Source organism: Charadrius vociferus, unplaced genomic scaffold (genome assembly GCF_000708025.1).
Source record: "Charadrius vociferus isolate BGI_N301 unplaced genomic scaffold, ASM70802v2 scaffold202, whole genome shotgun sequence".
Taxonomy (NCBI): domain Eukaryota; kingdom Metazoa; phylum Chordata; class Aves; order Charadriiformes; family Charadriidae; genus Charadrius; species Charadrius vociferus.
The window spans coordinates 2,497,284-2,515,205 of record NW_009647242.1 but is presented as its reverse complement, the minus strand read 5'-3'; the positions used below and the strand labels follow the sequence as shown (position 1 = coordinate 2,515,205).

Below are 17,922 nucleotides of genomic sequence, written 5' to 3'. Positions count from 1 at the left end.
CCCGTCAGCCCTATACCGTCTTCTGAAACATAAAACTAAATACAGAAGTGACTTTGTTTACATTAATTTATGAAATTACTATTTTTTTTTTTTTTCCTCTCTCCTTAGAAACAGGGGACAAAAGAGCCTCGGATCCCCGTCAGCCCTATACCGTCTTCTGAAACATAAAACTAAATACAGAAGTGACTTTGTTTACATTAATTTATGAAATTACTATTTTTATTTTTTTTTCCTCTCTCCTTAGAAACAGGGGACAAAAGAGCCTCGGATCCTTAAAGTCTGCAAACAGGACGGGAGTCATCTCACTGCACCTGCTGGAAACCCCAGCACTGGACTGGGGCAAAGGACATAAACTTTCTGGTCTCAAATGAAACCAAAGTTAAAGGTTTCAAGGCCAGAACAGCCGGAGGAGCCTCTCAGATCTTCTAGTCAAAGAGACAGTTACTAAAGAGACCACAAAAGGCGTGCAGGGAAAATATGAACACATATGTTAGACTTGCAAGGACAGAGCATGAAACCAAATGCCACGGGGAAAAGGTGACCTCAGTTTCTTGTATAACCAAAATAAATTAGCAAACTCGTTTCTTAAGGGCCCAGACTCCACACAAAAAAAGAGGGAAACCATAGAACCCTGCCTTCTCCAGCATTCTCTAATCCCAGTCTGACAAACTGCCCAGAAAAGCTAGGCAGAACTCAGCCTTTCACATCTTTGCTCCACTTCGCTAGAAGGCGGCCATCTGAACAGACATACCCTCACCATCTCCAACACAAGAAAATCAGAAAAGGAAGTTTCTTCCATGCCTTGCATCCTTCATAACAACTACAACAAAACCACCAACTCTTCACTCGATAAACCTTCGATCCTCATTTGTGCCCATTACAAAATAAGAGAACACCTAAGCTAACTCAGATTCATACATACACCAAATTTCTGCAGTTATTTTCAACTATCTATCTCCCCTCACCCATGCCACCCAAATTGACTGGCCTGCTCTATTGCTTTAATATTTCATGCATTTAGGGAGCAAGTTTCTGGTAGCACCACTAACACAAGCTTTTGCCACTTCAGTTTCTACAGCAATGCCAGAGAGACTGGACAGAATCCTCTTTATTAGAAACACGTCTGCTAGATAGCCATCGCAAGCTGGAAATGAATCATCTTGCTATCTCTTCTCAGAAAGGAGTACAGATAAAGATGACTGAACCCCACAGAATATACTGATGTAGCAATCTGAAAGGCAACGTAGCTAAGTACAAGTTAAATTTACTCTGTTAGAAAATTCAGATTTGTTTCCTCCTGTTTTGACCTGACCTGATGTCTCCTATCTTATATTTTGTATTTGTATTGGTGAGAGGGAAGCCACAATTCATACGTGACTATCCTTACAGCCTTAGGTGATATGGGTCATAAATTACAGTATATAAACAAGGCTGTGGAAATCCAACTTAAGCACACCATCTCCTGGTTCCCACCTACAGGATGTTTGAAGTTCATCAGATAAACTATAGTGCATCATTAAAATTCCAATGCAGAGAACAGTACGTTACACAAACTATTCTGATTCCCAGAGTGTCAGAGCTAAATATATTGTCTTCACGTAGCCCTTCACACAATGATATCTCAAATACAAGAATAATTCAAGAAAGAGTATCTACTTTCACATAGCCTGTGTAAATTAATGAGGCAAAAGTCAGGTTAACAGAGAATCATTAAAGAACCACCTAAGGAAAAATTTTAAAAAAACCAATCCCAACAGAGAGGTCATTTTACAGTTGCTTATTAACTTACACATTATATGCAAAACAACATGTACATGTTATTAATATTCCACAATTGTAGCGAGACCCTATAGGCATAGGCCTTATTTTCCACATTGTTGGACAATGTGTGCAATGTATAAACAAACATTTATCTCTGAGCCTGAAATGATTTCTGGTTTAGCAATACTCCTTTTCATGGTATTTGTAATGGGCACTATTATGAATGTGACTTTCAACGGTCACAAGTCACAAACTAAAATTATTAAATTGTATATACAAGCAAGCTCTGCAAAGAAGTTAAATCTGAACTACTAGTTACGTTTTAAATGGAAAGAAACATGAGAAAATTTATCAAAGCTTGCATTTACACAAGTGACAGTAATTAAACAAAGCATTTAGTTGCACTGTAGATGATTTTTTTCAGACAGACAAAACTAAAATGCCTAAAATATCTCCCTCTTTAGATTACAACTCATGCTGCTTTCTTACACTTTTACTCCTAATGGTGATAAACACCAATTTCCTAATAATTTATTTTAACTTCTCAGCATTTTTTTTTCCTTCCCTTTGGTACTTACCAGCATGGAATAAAAAGCTTCCCCTGTTCATTTTACAACTGTAGAAGATTAACAGTACCATGAAAGCATATACAAAACAAGTAACAGTTTAAAAAAAAGTCGTTATCACCAGAACATGCACATGTAGGGAAGCAACTCAGAAATCCAAATGAGGTAAAAATCAGTAACTTCAATCTTTCAAGCATGTATTCACATTTTGAGAGGTTTGGGTTCATTGTTTATTTTTTTTTTCAATAAGTGAGTAAAAGCCACGAGAATGGGGAATATGCATTCATCTCCAATATTTACTGAATGTAAGTTACCCAAGAATTTGCACTACCCAACTATCTATATTCCCATGAACTGCAGTGTCCCTATTATACACAGCAAAAGAGACAGGAAGGAAGTACAAGGCAATGCTTTAGTACCAAGTCAATAACCCTTTCTTATAGTGCCTACACACATTGCCATTTATGACAGGGTAACAAATTCTACTGCCCAGGTAGAAGATAGGCTTGGGAAAAATATATTGTGCTTCTCCACTTTCTGCTTATCCCAAATTAAGCACTGAAGCGTGATGCCAAATCAGTAAGTAGTAGCTTGGAAACAGTATGTACTTGACTAGCAGCTACTATAAAAAATAAAAATCTCTCTGCTTCTGGTGATAAATATATATTATAGAAGCTGCAACAGCTACGGAGAAAGATTTCTAGACTGGGTAAGGCTGATAGCCTGATACCTTGTAGCAAAGCTTACTATACATCCTAGTTCACTTGCAGACCAAGTAAGTCATCTTACCCACATCGTTCCCAAGACTATAATTGATTAACTAATTTTAAAGAGCTGTGGTCACCATCAAACAAGAGAGAACTCACTTAACATGAGAGGATACATGTATTAATTCTCTTGGGAGAGATACAGGGGCATAGTGGAAAAGTGAGAAGAAACAGCTTATACAGCAATTATGAAGTAAATGGAATGAAGTGAACACGAATTTTTAAATTTACTTTTATATATTAAATTTGTGTTCATTTCCTAACCAAAAGAATCTTCAAGCTCTATTGGAAAGAGTTAAGGCAACATCTCAAGTAGGGGCACGTTATCTTAAATAAGTCAACATAACTAGTCCATTCAGAAATATGGAAGCTGAAGACCAGATGCTTGGCTTGTGCATATGAGACTTCACACACAAACAGTTCAGTTTAGTAGGCATTTTTGCCATTCGAGGATTAAGATATTGTCCCCATTCCTCCTCAACTCAGACTTTTCCTTAACTTGACACATCTTAAGTAATGGCCATACAATCAAACACTACTGAATTCTGAAATTGACAAGCTACTGTATGGCAGCCAAACAACTGCTTTAGGAAATCAAATACGTGGTCTCTGCCTATTCCAGCTATTACATGTGTTAATTTAAACCACTGAAACGGGTTTAAGCTAATACGTTTTACCTCAGAACTAAAGCAATTTAAGTGGATGAGATAATAGCTGGAAAAATATAAACCCACCTTCTACTCCCAGGAGTAAGAGTACTTCAAGGTGGCTAGCAGAGAGCCCTCAATGCACAATATTTTGGGTCTCCCCTCTCCCCCCCACATAGAACACAATAAGCACAAAATCCTTTGCTGAGGAGCAAAGAAAGGAATTACAATTCAGTAATTCAGGTGCTACTGTGATTACGCTGACATCAAAACAGAGACTGGCAGTGACGGTGTTATTGTGAGACACCTGGAGGGGCACCTCCACAGCAAATAGTAATATTAACTGCTCTTGAGCCAATTATGTTCTGCATTGCACAGACCTGCTTCACAGCTGTCATCAGCAATATGCCCGTGTCAAAACTCTGGAGATCTTAGAACTGAACAAGCGTCCCTGAACTATGGATGTTCTTCAGTGAAAAGGAAAAGAACTTCACATTATTAAATAAAATCTGGAACCTTTTGAATTGATGGATTGCAAAAGCTGGGACACAGCAGATTGTATTTGCTGCTTTGAGAGTATGAAGGAGAAACTGAGATAGCTAGCAGGCACTCTCCTACTTAAAACTTTTGGTGACAGACAGTATTTTGAACCACTGCAGATCCACCCCCTCTCCAAATGAAACAGCTTTGAATAGTTAGTTTTAACCAAATTATTGCCAGCAGAAATTCAGAGAAGCTCTCAACAACTGACTTCACTTTTGAAAGGGCAGGCTTTACAGTAGTAACTACTTTGAAATACAGTATTTGTGTGCCTTTTACAGGTGTCATACATGATGATTTGTGCTGCAACGATTGTGAAACCACTATTTACATTTCCACTGAATGGGGCTTTTAAATATGACATTACTGGTCAATATTAATTTGATGTAGGTCAACATTAATTTGACATAGGCCAACTTACTATTTTCAGCACAAGTATTCAGAAGCAAGTTAGGAAGAATATGAAAGTTACAAAAATAAAACAAAAACATGCCTTTCATTGTACTCTATATTTAAAGACCATGTTACTTACAGTTGGGATGCATATCTTGCTCAAGGGATTGCCATCCAGTAGGTATGAGCCATTGAAGGTCACGTATTCATCATAATATTGAGGTGCCTGAGGAATAACACTGCACAGTAATTTACGCTTCTCTTCTATTTTTTTTCGTATGTGCAAGTATTCAAAATATGGGTTTGCTCTCTCAGAACTGTATGGCTGAATCTCTTCAAGTTTCAAAGAATCAACAATAGCTGCCAGCGACTGCTGGGTCTTCTCCTTAGCTTGCAGTAAAGAAGGGTTCACTTGCACAGGCTGAGGCACACGTGACACCTTTCTTTTGCGTGGATGATGTACCTGAGCATCATCCTCTTCAGTTAATCTAATCCTTGCTTTCATAGACACTGACGAGTCAGACTCTTTTTCTGACATCTGCGTGCACCCAATAGGATTCTGCTTACCCTGGTTAGCAAGTATATTTGCTCTGTTCCTCGTGATTCTTTGAGGTACTTCTTGCTGTTCCACCTTCTGATCCTCAGCAATTTCTTCTTCTAGTTTAACTATTTGGCTGTATTTATGCACCTCTTCCTGTGTAATCTGTTGTGAACTATTTTCCAAATTAGATAATGAGGAGTACTGTGGTGGATCATCTGTAAACACATTTTCTCTGTCTGCAGTGCAGAGTTTTTTATTAGCTGATTCGTTTGTAATTCCCTTTGACATTCCTGAACTCAGTTCACAGAGATCAGCATCAGCTTTACTGTCAACATGCACCAAAACCAACTTTTCTTGTTGGCCTTTTTCATTTCTAATGTCTGAAGCACCTGCTGTGTTATTATCCACTTCACTCTGAACATTCTTACAAACAAATTTATTGAATGTGTATGAATTTACATTTAACTGTGAACTGCTATCACTTTCAGGACTATCTTTTTCTAACGGTACCATGGGTAAATCATTCACCCGTTCATAGCTCTGTGAAATATCCTTTGCAGAACTCTCGGAACATACAGCAATGGGTGCATCTGCCTTCTTAATGTTTGAATGGAAGAAAGCATTTTCCATCTCTCTGGTACTAGTAGCATCTGTATCCAAAGCAGAAGTTGTAGTCTGAACAAGGTTTTGTTCTTGTACAAATGATGAATCTTGACTGCTAATGCCTGGTAAAGAAATATGTTTAGATACATCCGGGAGTGCCTGGATAGGTAAAGAACAAGGCGACTGTGAAGGCAAAACAGATACAGATTCTTGTGAGGTGGAGTTTCCCTTGATTTCAGCATGCTGAGGCAAAAATTCAGATACCTGTTGCTCTCTTAATGTCCTGTTTTCAGAATTATGCATTGCTATAACACTGTTAGTATCTTGCTCTGATACACCATAACCTGAGCTGTTAAACTCACTGTTTAATGAATTAAGTCTGTCAAAAGGCACATCCCACGGTTTGGTTTGCTGAGTCACACCACTTTGACTACACAGCTCTAAATGCATATTATAGCCTTCTGACGGGCTCATCTGTGCAGTATTTTTAATGGTACTTGTACCCATTGTTGCCTGCTTGTTGCTAGCAGCTCCAGTCAGAGATGGCGTAAAGTTTGACTGCAAACCAGACATACTACTTTGAAGATCTCTTTCAAGCATGCTACATGGCAGTTCTGGAGAAGTGCTAGCATAAGTCTGAACAGATGACAGAGCATTCTGATTATTTTCTTCTGATACTCGAGGCTGTTTGCTGTGTTCAGAAACAGCAGCAGGCATGCTGCATCTTCGAACCTCTACAACAGGTCTGCACTCATTTAAAACCAGTTTAACATCTTCCACAGATGCTGATCTAATGTACGCTGGTTGAAGCCTGTTTGTGAAGGGTGGCTTAATGCGATCTGGCAACTCTGCAAGACCATCGGTCTCTTTTTCAAGAAGGCCTGGTGATTTGGCACTTGCCAAAAATGGTGATTGTGAAAAAGACATCTGGGAATCAGAACCTTCTAGCATAAAGTCTGAATCATATTCAATTGCAGGCCTTGGAGTAGTCACTGTGGTATGGCAAGAATCCTCAGAGCTTGCAACTGAAACCATGGACACTGATCTGGAGTTCAGACCTGCCTTTTCACTGTCTGATTTGGGGGATCTATTTAAATTATCTAAACCCAAGGAAGGCTTTATAACGTTGACACTTCTCGTATCTACTGATTGCGACCTATTACTTGTAGCGTCTTTCTGCTGTTTTTCCTTCATGCAAACATCTGGCAACTCTGAGCTTTTTGAACGAATCAGTTCTTTGCTTTTTACTTCAGCTAATGAGTGTTTTGGTTTTTCTTTCATCTTGTTAAGTTCTAAACAAGTGCGGTTTCTTAAACGCTCCTTCTCTTTCTGTTTTATTTTTTCTTTATGTTTTCTATGCCACTGCTCTATTTCCAGATCTTTAAGGCTAAGCATTCTTTCGAAACTAGTTTGCATTAAATCATCGTTGACTAATCTTTTTTCTTTAGGTCGAGCATCCTTTGCTGCGGGAGCTGGTTTAGGTTTAAGTTTTTCATGTTCGAGTTTTAGTTTAAGTAAACTACTTTGATGCAGTTTATCTTTGTGCTTGTCTCTCTCTTTGTACCTGTCTATATCTTTATCTTTTTTATCTTTCTCTCTACCATCTGGAGTTTTCAACAAATCATCTTTTGGTTTTTCTTTCAAAGATGACAGTTTGTCATGCACTGTTTTATTACTGTCTGTAATACCACTTCTTCTTTCCTCTTGCATATGTTTTGAGTTTGCTGCCGTTGAGATCTCCTTGTCTTTGGATTTGTCTTTTTTTTCAAGTTCCTTTTCTTTGTCTTTAGTTCTGTTTTTTTCTGATTTAGTATATTCTGATTCTTTTTCAGACTGTTTGACTTTTCTTTCAGTACAATGTTTTTCTTTGCTTTCAGCCCAATGTCTGTCTTTATCAGCCTTTTCTTTATCATGCTTCTTATCAGTTTTTTCTTTACTTCTTTCTTTGTCATCAAGTTTTTTAAGAGTACTCGTGCTTTTTATTTTATCATTTTCCTTATGGCATCTTTCTGCTTGCTGGAAATTTGGCTTCTCCTTTACTTTCTCCGTATTTTCATTTACTTCTGCTTTTTCTTTCTCTGTCTTGTACTCATGTTTTGCCTTTTTCTCTTTTTCTCCATTTTTTCTTTCTATCTTTTCAACATCTTTTTCTTTGGCTGAGGTTCGCCTTTCAGTCTTTTCTTTATTTTCCTTTAAATTCTTTTCCTGCTTTTCAGTATCTGTTTCTTTTTCTATTAAATGCATGCTGACTGCCTCATCTTTAACACCAAAGCAGAACAATTCCATTTCTTTATCTGCAAGCATAATTTCTTTTTCTTCTTTTGTATCTTTTATTTTTTCATCCTTAAGAAACTTGTCATTTTCCCTTTTGCTCTTCTCTTTCTCTCTCTCCTCTTTAGCATTTCTCTCTTTCTGGAACTGTCTCTCCTTAACTAACTTATCTTCCTTTGCCACTGCTTTTTCTAGCTTTGATTTTCTGTCTGAAGAAAGAGATTCGTGTTCTATATTTAACAACATATCCTCATTTTCATCACTTTTGAAGAAGTTCTCTTTCCAAAATTCTCTGTCAAATTCAATGCTTCTTTGAACCTCTTTAACATTATCTTTATGTTTATGTTTTTCCTTTTCCCCATCCTGTTCCTTTTTGTGCTTGTCCTTTTCTCTTTCTTTGTGCCTTAATTTATGCTTTTTAAGTGTTTTACCTTCCTTGTCAATCTTTCTCAGAGTATACTCTGAATTCTCAAATGTTGAGCTATTATCTTCCTCTTTAATTTTAGGACTAGATTTTTCACCAAATTCTAAGTGAAAATCTTTCTGATGATGCTTGCTTTTTTCTTTGTGCTTGCAAGATTTGCCACTAGAACTTTCAACTAGATATTCAGAATCAGTGTTGTGATCATACCGAATTAATTCTGATTGCAGTGTTACTTCAGAACCTCCTGGTGATAAGCAAGTTTTGGTGTTTTCTTGCTTTAATGGTGTTGACTGCTTTTCACTTAATCCACAGGGATGCTTCGGAGATTTGCCAGCAGTGATATGAAATAGATGCAAAGAAGAATCTTCTTTTGGGGTGAAAGACTTCTTAAAGGTTTCTTCCTCTCTAGTTTTATCTAAAGAATCTAACCCAGAAGTAGCTATATTTGTTACTCTAGCATTTTCTTTTTCTTGCTTTAGTTCTTGATTTTCTTTGTTTTTGCTCTGATTTTTTACTTTCCTTTTAACTTTGCCTTTTTGCTTGTGTTCGTTTGTAGCCATATATTCTTTCTTTACTCTTACATCAGAATTTGTTGTCTCTGAAATAGAGCATGGAGAAACTATCTTCTTGTCCTGAAGTATTTCTTCATCTGAACTTTCAGAACTTGAATACAGAACTCTAGATGGTTTCTGCTTTTTGCTTTTAAATGATTTTGAAAAGACAACTTTTTCTTGTTTCACAAATAAGCTGTTCTTTTCAACTTCAGTCTCATCCTCTTTCCTTAGATCTTTTCTAAGAATATGTCTGTCATCGATCATTTTTTTCATTTCATCCTCATCATCATCTTTAAACTCATATTCATCAAGAGCAGATGGAAGCGGTGCCTTACTAGGGACTGTTTGTTTGCTGTCATTGGCTACAGAGTCCTTTTCTGCTTCTGAATCAACATTCCCCTCTACACTGGAAGGATTTACAGATGGCGCTTCTTCAGAATCTGTAGAGTAAGAAAACCAAAAATTAGTTGAGTACTGATGGGACACTCTTCACACTCTAGTTCAGGATAAAATAGTTCAGTTCAGCAGTCATACTGCTGAATGATACTACAAATGAAAAAAAGAAAAATCCATTCATAACACACAATAAACCTCACTAGAATTAAGCTTTTTAAGAGAAAACAAAAGGTCATGAAGCCAAAGTGCTACCAACACTTTACCTCTGTCACTCAGGTATGTACAAATATTAATTAGAATTTATATACCAATCTAATAAAAGCAATGCACTTTGAATTTTGCAAACCTCATCTATTGTGCATAATTCCTGCATAACCTGAATCTTTCTCAAGGACAACTAGCTATGATGACTAATTCATCTAGAAATTCATCAACTCTTCTGCTCTTCAACACCTAAAATATGTTTTTCAACCTCAACTATTTAGTCATGTTTCAACAGCAGATGACCTTTTATTCTTAAAAGAAGAACTGCCCGTGTAAAGAAATTACCTCGTGAATCTTTAAGCTGTCCATATCATGTCCATAAAGTAGACTATCCTATGATTCACTGCAACCGGTCTCTGCTATACGAATGCATAGCATGGATTGTACTGGATGTCTTGGACTTGCAAGTCCAAGATGTAAACCTCTCAACTGTTCCTAAAATTAAATTTTAGGAAACCTATGGGGTGTTATCACCACCTGATCATATGAAAATCCAGAACTCAAAAATCTTTAGAAAGTAGTTCTGGGTGTATTATTCCCTCCAAATAAGGCTCCAAGTCAAGCCTCTTCAGCCGCATCTATCAGTTTGCTTTTCAAAAAAGACCCTGAGTATTGTCATATTCAGTACTATGGACTAGAGATTCGATATACTGAATAAAAAGTAACAGAAGGGTTTGAAATTATAGTGTAAGGACAGTGATGAAGCAGTTTCAATGCATTAGAAGTTTAAATGAGAAAAAAAAACAAAACAAACAAAACAAAACCCAACCAATGTTCTCCTGCAAGATTCTGCCTCATTTCCAGTAGGATCCTTTGTGGACCAACTGCCAGTACACAATGGCTAAGACACATACCTTGCCAGCAAGCTTCTCAGCTACTTTGTGTTCAACAACACAGTATCAATAAAATAGAGCCCAGAAGTCCCTATTATCTTCTATAACATCTGTAGCACCCAGAACATATTACTAGTTCTGTACTATCAGCTTTTTATACATTCCACCCCACCCCCCCGCCCATAGGTACATGCCATCGTCTTCCTGCCTTAACTCTAACCACTCCTTGTAGCTCGACTGTGCCTTCCTTTCACCCTTTTCCTACAAGGTAGTTGCTGCTTCTCTCTTCTGTGTCTTTATTTGCTTTGCTCTTAACAGTATTTCCCCATTCCAATCACATCAGACACCTTACTCCTTAATGACCAAAGGTAAAGCAATGGAAGTACAGGAGATGGATCACCTATTCTCTAAGCCTGACTCTTTGAGAAACTGCACAGAACAATTCTGCTCCTCTTGGAAACCAGCCCACAGAAACCAAGCAATGCTCTGCACAGACAGTCAACTGCTGAGGAATCAATTGCTAAACAGTAACAAGGCTCCCTGAGCCTTCTCTTCTCCAGGTTGAGCAGTCCCAGCTCTCTCAACCTTTCCTCATAGGAGAGTTGCTCCAGTCCCTTCATCATCTTCCTGGCCCTCCGTTGTACTCTCTCTGGTATGTCCATGTCTCTCTTGTACTGGGGAGCCCAGAACTAGACCCAGCACTCCAGCTGTGGCCTCACCAGTGCTAAGCAGGGGAGATAGATCACCTCCCTCGACCTGCCGGCAACACTTCTAATGCAGCCCACAACACCATTGGCCGCCTTTGCTGCAAGGGCACATTGCTGTCTCAACCTGGTGTCCACCCGGACCCCCAGGGCTTTTTCTGCAAAGCTGCTCTCCAGCTGGTCAGACCCCAGCCTGCACTGGTGCTTGGGTTTGTTTCAACCCAGGTGCAGGACTTTACACTTCCCTTTGTTGAACTACGTAAGGTTCCTGTCAGCCCATTTCTCCAACATGTCAAGGTCCTTGTGGGTGTTAACGTGACTCCCTGGTACATCAGCCACTCCTCCTGTTTTTGTGTCACCATCAAGCTTCCTGATGGTACACTCTACCCCAATCATTAACAAAGATGTTAAACAGTACTAGACCCAGTATTGACCCCTGTGGCACACTGCTAGTTACTGGCCTCCAACTAAACTTTGTGCTACTGATCACCACCCTCTGGGCCTGGCTATTCAGCCAGTTTTCAATCCACCACATTTCTTTTACTCAAAAGAATCTGAATTCTGAAGATTCTGTGAAAGCAGAATGAAAAGTTCCTGCCTGGCACTCACACAAGTTACCCATGGTCAAGAACCTTTTGCTTCCAAGAAAACAATAGTTCTTTCTGTGCCCCAGGAGGTCATACCTGCTCCGTAATCTACAGAAATACAGTAGGGGCCAAGAATTACTGCCTCCACATAAGCAAGCTACTATCTGGTCACTTTCACAAACCAGTGATTCTCCCACTAGCAGGGGCTTTTCTTTACTGAGTAGGTTTAACTAAGTTATGACCATGTGAGAAACTAGCTCCCCATTGACGTACTAAGAATGTGAAATTGATGACTTTGGTGACATTTTCCCCCAAGAAGACCTCTCAGAAACCAAAAAAGTGGGTATTATAAGAAGGTATTTTTCTCTGTATCTTTCTCTGGTAAAATCACCACTCTGAAGTGGGGTTGATTTGGAGAGTGGGAAGAGCTCATTAAAGAGAGAGGGAGAGGGAAAGAAGAAAAAAAAATCAGATTAAACATTTCAGAAAATTCAGTTGAAAGATTTTACAACTACTTCTAAAACTAAAAGTGGAAAACAACCTTAGCAACAGCAATTGCTTCCTGCAGCAACTCTTAATAGCTAACACTATACAAAAGATTAAAAACACTTATGCAATTAAATGGTTACTTTTACCCGAGCAACTGTCCTCATCATCAGAGATGGGCACCTCCCTTTTCAATAGCATTTCCAGCTCTTCAGTTTCAGCAACATCAACAGGTCTCTCCCCATGCTTATTGGCTTGAAATGGATTTCCACCATGTCGAAGCAAGAGCTTCACAATCTGCAGCATTAAATAAATGAACTTTTAGGTTTTCCACAACATGTTACTTGACCAGCATAAAAATCTTCCACTGCACATGGAATGTGTATAATGTGATACGCAATCCTAAACTCCCACGTATGAAACTGAGATTTGCAAAGCAAGACCTCAGCAACTAGAATGCAAAGTCCACGTATTCATAATCAGTAAAAGAGGTAAAAGGAAAGACTAAAGAAAGTTGTCCTCTGTTACACAGATGTAGCATCATCCTAAAGAAAAGCATCAGTGGCCTTTTGTTCTTGCTAGTAATGTGGTTCCTCACTTACCAAACTCTCTACTCCTCCGCACCCAATTCACCTTGCTCCAAATTTTACAGCACTTAACTCTAAAGAACAGGAGACATTTTTCAAATAGCAGTACTACTGGATTCCACAACACTTCAGAAAAGCCCTGTCAGAGACCCAAGTATCATATTGGAGGAACAAACTACTCCCATCCCCAACTGAATACAATACTGCAAAATCATCAATTTCCCTAGCATCAAAGGCAAAAAATTGTTAAAGTTACAATGATACCAAGGCCACTGCATTTTCAGGACAGTATCGAGTGTCAATTACTTTTTTTTTTTGTCCTACATGCTAAAAATGGGGAAATTCAGGAGACGGCAGAATTTTTCCAATATGTAATGTCAGTGAGATGGTCACAGATACCTATACTGAGACCAGACAAGCAAAAGATCCTGTTCTCCAAAACTCTAGTGGAGTTTTATGCCAGTTCGCCCTAAAGACACACTTCTGTTTAGATTCTTATAAGAAACTGTTACAAAACAGTTAACAAAAATTTCACAATCAGATTATCATAATTAATTTCTCTAGCCTTTCCAGAAGATACTTTCAAACTGAACACCTTGTTTGGAAGGTATACTTGAATTGAGGGTATTTTCTACTTTTTGCTTTATACAACAGATCACACACATAGTAATGAAATAACAGAGACACAAAGGGAGAGTAGAGTCAGTTCCACATCTAGTTTGTGGAAAATAAGAAAAAATCCAGAAAATAACATAAAATACCTACAGTGCTCAATTCATCTTCTCCAATAAGTCATTATTTGTAAATTAAAAAAAAAAATAATCTGTGCTCTATTTCAAAGTCCATATGCAAATAGATAAAAATGAATATAGGATATATACCTTTAAGTTTTTTTTTATTTATAAAGTGCATATTTCACATTCATATATGCACAGAAATAAAAAATATTTCCCTAAACCAACCATATACTGTTTGGAGACATTTTTATTTTGAGAATTCTATACAGTAGAAGTCTCTCTTAAAAAAAAAAAGTCATTAAAATGTTTATTTATTAAAAAAGTAAAAGTGAAACTTTTTAATGTTTAAGGAAACAGATACTAGTAGAAAATATCTGGCAATAGAAGTAGGATTAAAAGCAAATTGAAACAAAGAAAACTAAAGCAACTTCAAGATACCCCCAAAATAGCAGAAGCAGAATTATAAAACCATATGAGAGCAATCAGGCCAGTTTGGATTTGTTCTAACAACTTAGCGTTTCAAACCACTTATTTATTCCCCTCCCACTCTCCCAGCAAACTCACATTTCTATGCCCACTACTAGCAGAATCATGAAGCGGCGTATCATCATCCAAGCCCTGTGTGTTCACGTCAGCTCCTGCTGCTATCAGGACTTTAGCAACATCGTAGTAACCAACATTACAAGCTTCATGCAGTGGTGTCCAACCTATAGTGAAGAATGGTAAGTGTAAGTTTGAAAGGTCAAAGATACGTTTTTTTTTCTCCTGTGTTATAGATCTCTATTGCCTTGAAACATTTCAAAATACACTCAATAAACAGTAGCTGGCAGGAAGTTAATGCCATCCATCTGATGAACAGCACATGCTTTATCAACTTAAAACCTCATGCCAAATTCCAAATTTTACTGTGATTAAACTGAACACAGAAATCACTAACCTAATAGCAGAAGACAAAATCTGACACAAAATCTCCAGGCTAAACATTTTAGAACTTCTTTGACTAGTGAGCATTTGAACACAGTATTAGGTATATATAAATAACACTCTATATGGAAACAGTTTGAAAAACACAATATTGGAAAGAATAAGTATGGCAAATTTAAATAGCCAGTGTTCCTTTACAGCCACTGAACACGTACTAGGAATCACTAATAACTTTCAGCAGCTATTAGTCCAGATAGCAAGCTATTAATAAATATTGGCAGAGAACTTATTCCTGATATTTCCTAGAATATTAGTAATTTTTAGCAATTTTTATTTCCACATTGATAATCTGAAGTTCAGTGCTCATTTTTTGTAGCAGAGCCTCAACTGAAGACAACAATCAACCCATACACACACTATATTCCTTACCTCAATTTCCTCTCCCCAACACCATGCCTCCACTTCACAGCTGCCCTGAACTTCTAGCCTCAGTTCATGCCTTATCAAAGTCCAGTCTTAGGAAGGCACTCAACTTTTGTTTCCAATGTAACCAGTGCAAGTCTGGAAGAGTTTATTCACTTGAATGCTGCGTCTAATCAGTAATTGTCTTGTACATCCATGAAGAGGACATACAAGAAACCCCTAACTTATCTAATCCCTCAGTAAGGTAATTTCTTACCTTCCTCTCTCACTCAACTTCTCACTTGCCACTCATTTAAATAAAAAAAGCTAAAAAAAAAAACAAAAAAGAAAAAGAAAAAAGCTTCTACCTTATTCTGCAGCAAAACACTTCTTCCTGATCTTTGCACATTAAATTTCCTCTCCAGTCATCACTTGGGTCACTCACATCCAACACTGTCTGGCTACCACCTTTTGCTTTCCATTTTCTTGTCATTTGTCCTTTTCCCACTCACCCACAATGCTGACACTCTTCTGCTCTCAGCCCTCTGATCCCTGACTTCTTTCCCCTTATTAATTCTCTCCATAATTTATTCTTCTCCATGTTTTACTGCTTTGCCTTTCTATCCTATCATAATGTCCGGCCTGCCAACTCTAGTCCTGGCTTGCTCTCAACATCTGTTTCCATTACTCTTGTTCTCACACAGCAGTATCATTCTGGCAGATATCCTTTAAGCAGGGTTACTTCCTCCATTACTAATTCATTTTCTGCTACTTTAGTTCTGCCAAATTCTTAGCTAAAAAACTCTAAATTCCCTAAACTTCACTGCATCCTAAATTCTTATTTTTCTCCACTCATTACTCACTGCTCAAATCCTCCCCCTCTTCTTGACTTCTTCCTCTGTACAGGATTTTGAGGCTCAGCCACCTCTGCTTCTCACTTTGGATTACCAGTGGAAAAGTATCTCAATTGATCCCAAACACTCCCTCCAGAGTTCTGAATGAAGTCTCTAACCACTTGCTCCCAACTGATTCTCAAAACCAGCTCTCAGCTGTTCCCCTCATCCTTTCATCTGCATTTAAAATTAAGTATTTGTACTAGGTCAGCCTGGAATGAAGCTATGAAGTTAGATTCCTTCATAGCAACCCATATAGTGCTGTGCATTGCGTTTGGGGGATAAAACAGTGTTCATAACACACTAGTGGTTTAGCTACTGCTGAACAGTGCTTGTACAGTGTCAAGGCTTTCTCTCTCCCTCCCCTCAGGCAAGAGGGGGACATAGCCAGGACAGCTGACCCAAACTGACCAAAGGTATATTCTATTCCATATGATGTCATGGTCAGCAGTAAAAGCTCAGAGAAAGGAGAAGAAAGAAAGGATGTTCGTATTTATGGTGTTTGTCTTCCCAAGCAACTGTTACACTCGCTGAGGCCCTGCTTTCTAGGAAGTGTCTGGACATTTGCCTGCCGGTGGGAAGCAGTGAACAAACTCCTCCTTTTCCTTTGTTTGCTTATGCAGCTTTTGCCTTTCTTATTAAACAGTCTTTAACTCAACCCATGAGGGCTTTTTTCCATCTTACTTTCTCCTCCTGTCCTGCTGAGGAAGGGAAGCAAGAGAGCAGCTGGGTGGGCATCTGGCAGCCAGCCAACGTTAACCCACCACAATGTCTTTTCTTGAAGTGTTTCTATGGGTTTGTTTTCCCCTGAACCTCCCCCTCCTTTTCTAAAATGGCTCTTGTCAACAAGTTCTTCTTCGAAGATCTCACAGGGTTCTACTTCTGCTTCCTTTCTTTTCTTCCCCTACAAGCTAGTCCTGAGCAGCCTCATCTTCAAACACAAATTCCGCCACCCTCTGTAAACCAAGAAATTACTGATCTATTTCTTACCTAAAAAAACCCCACAAACTCCAAGATTTCAGTCTATCTCATTAGTATCTTCTCTTGATGTCAAATTTGAGCTGACAACTAATTGTACCATGTAGTTCTCAATTTCTGCTGGGGCCTGCTGCCTCAGTTCATCTCACCTATTCCCATTGAGAATGTAATTCTCACTATAACCATTCAGCCCCATAAACCGAGCACCTTCAGCAGGCTTTGCTGTAGGTTAAAATTCTAGTTAAAATTCTCATTCAGACCTTCATTATGGTTTTGCTTCTATTATGCAATGGTTCTAAAAAACTTGAAACTGCTAGTGCTGCCACCTAATTGCACTACTGAGAATTCTCAATATTATCTTTATTCCCATGGGATGCCAGCAGCTCCCCACAAACTTTGTCACCTATTCTTCAGCATTACCCTTCACACTGGGAGCACAGTCTTTCTGAACAAAACCAAAGGCAACACAGACCTTTCTTATATTTACTTTCTCACTTTCCCATGACCCACTTCTACTGCAGATGCAAAAAAAAGCTAGAATCAATATTGAGAGGCAGACTATTAGAAGCAGTTTGTTATGCTGTTTATACAATGTGCACTTGATAGTTGCATTATTTTTTAGAGTTGTCGTTGCACTTAAGAGAGAAACATCTACTGAATCCTATCTTTTTATAGATGCCTCTTAGACTCCAACCCAACCACCTCTGCACCTCACCCAACACTTTATCCTCTGATTTAGCCTTCCTTTCACTCTGTTCCATCCCTCCTCATTACCCCAGCCTCCTTCTGTGGCCTAAATCCATACCCAATACTCCAGCTCCTAAATCTTATGCCCTTTTACACTGCCTGAGGAAAAAGCAGCAAGTACTTTGGTTTATCTCAGCATGTAAACGCATTTAATTTGATGTGTGGCCAATCAACAGCTGGCAACTACTGAACTCAAAACTGCAGGTTCTGTCTTCTGTGAAAGCATTACTTTGGGGATCTCATATTTGCTCTGCTGGAAGTTTTTTACTAAAACATGCAGAAACTTAACAACCGTGAGAGTACCAAAAGCAAAATAG

At 38.4% G+C, this 17,922-nt stretch overlaps 1 protein-coding gene across 1 annotated transcript in view; it reads right to left on the bottom strand.

Moving 5' to 3' along the window:
- ANKRD12 (ankyrin repeat domain 12) overlaps positions 1 to 17,922 on the bottom strand; it is a gene marked incomplete at its 3' end in the record, with an annotated part of 39,811 nt that overhangs the window by 2,414 nt on the left and 19,475 nt on the right. Inside the window, exons 5-7 of the mRNA XM_009879986.1 lie at positions 14,226 to 14,368; positions 12,487 to 12,634; positions 4,814 to 9,507 (exon numbers count right to left, since the gene is read on the bottom strand). Coding sequence (XP_009878288.1) covers positions 4,814 to 9,507; positions 12,487 to 12,634; positions 14,226 to 14,368 — 4,985 coding nt within the window. The remainder of the gene's footprint in view (positions 1 to 4,813; positions 9,508 to 12,486; positions 12,635 to 14,225; positions 14,369 to 17,922) is intronic.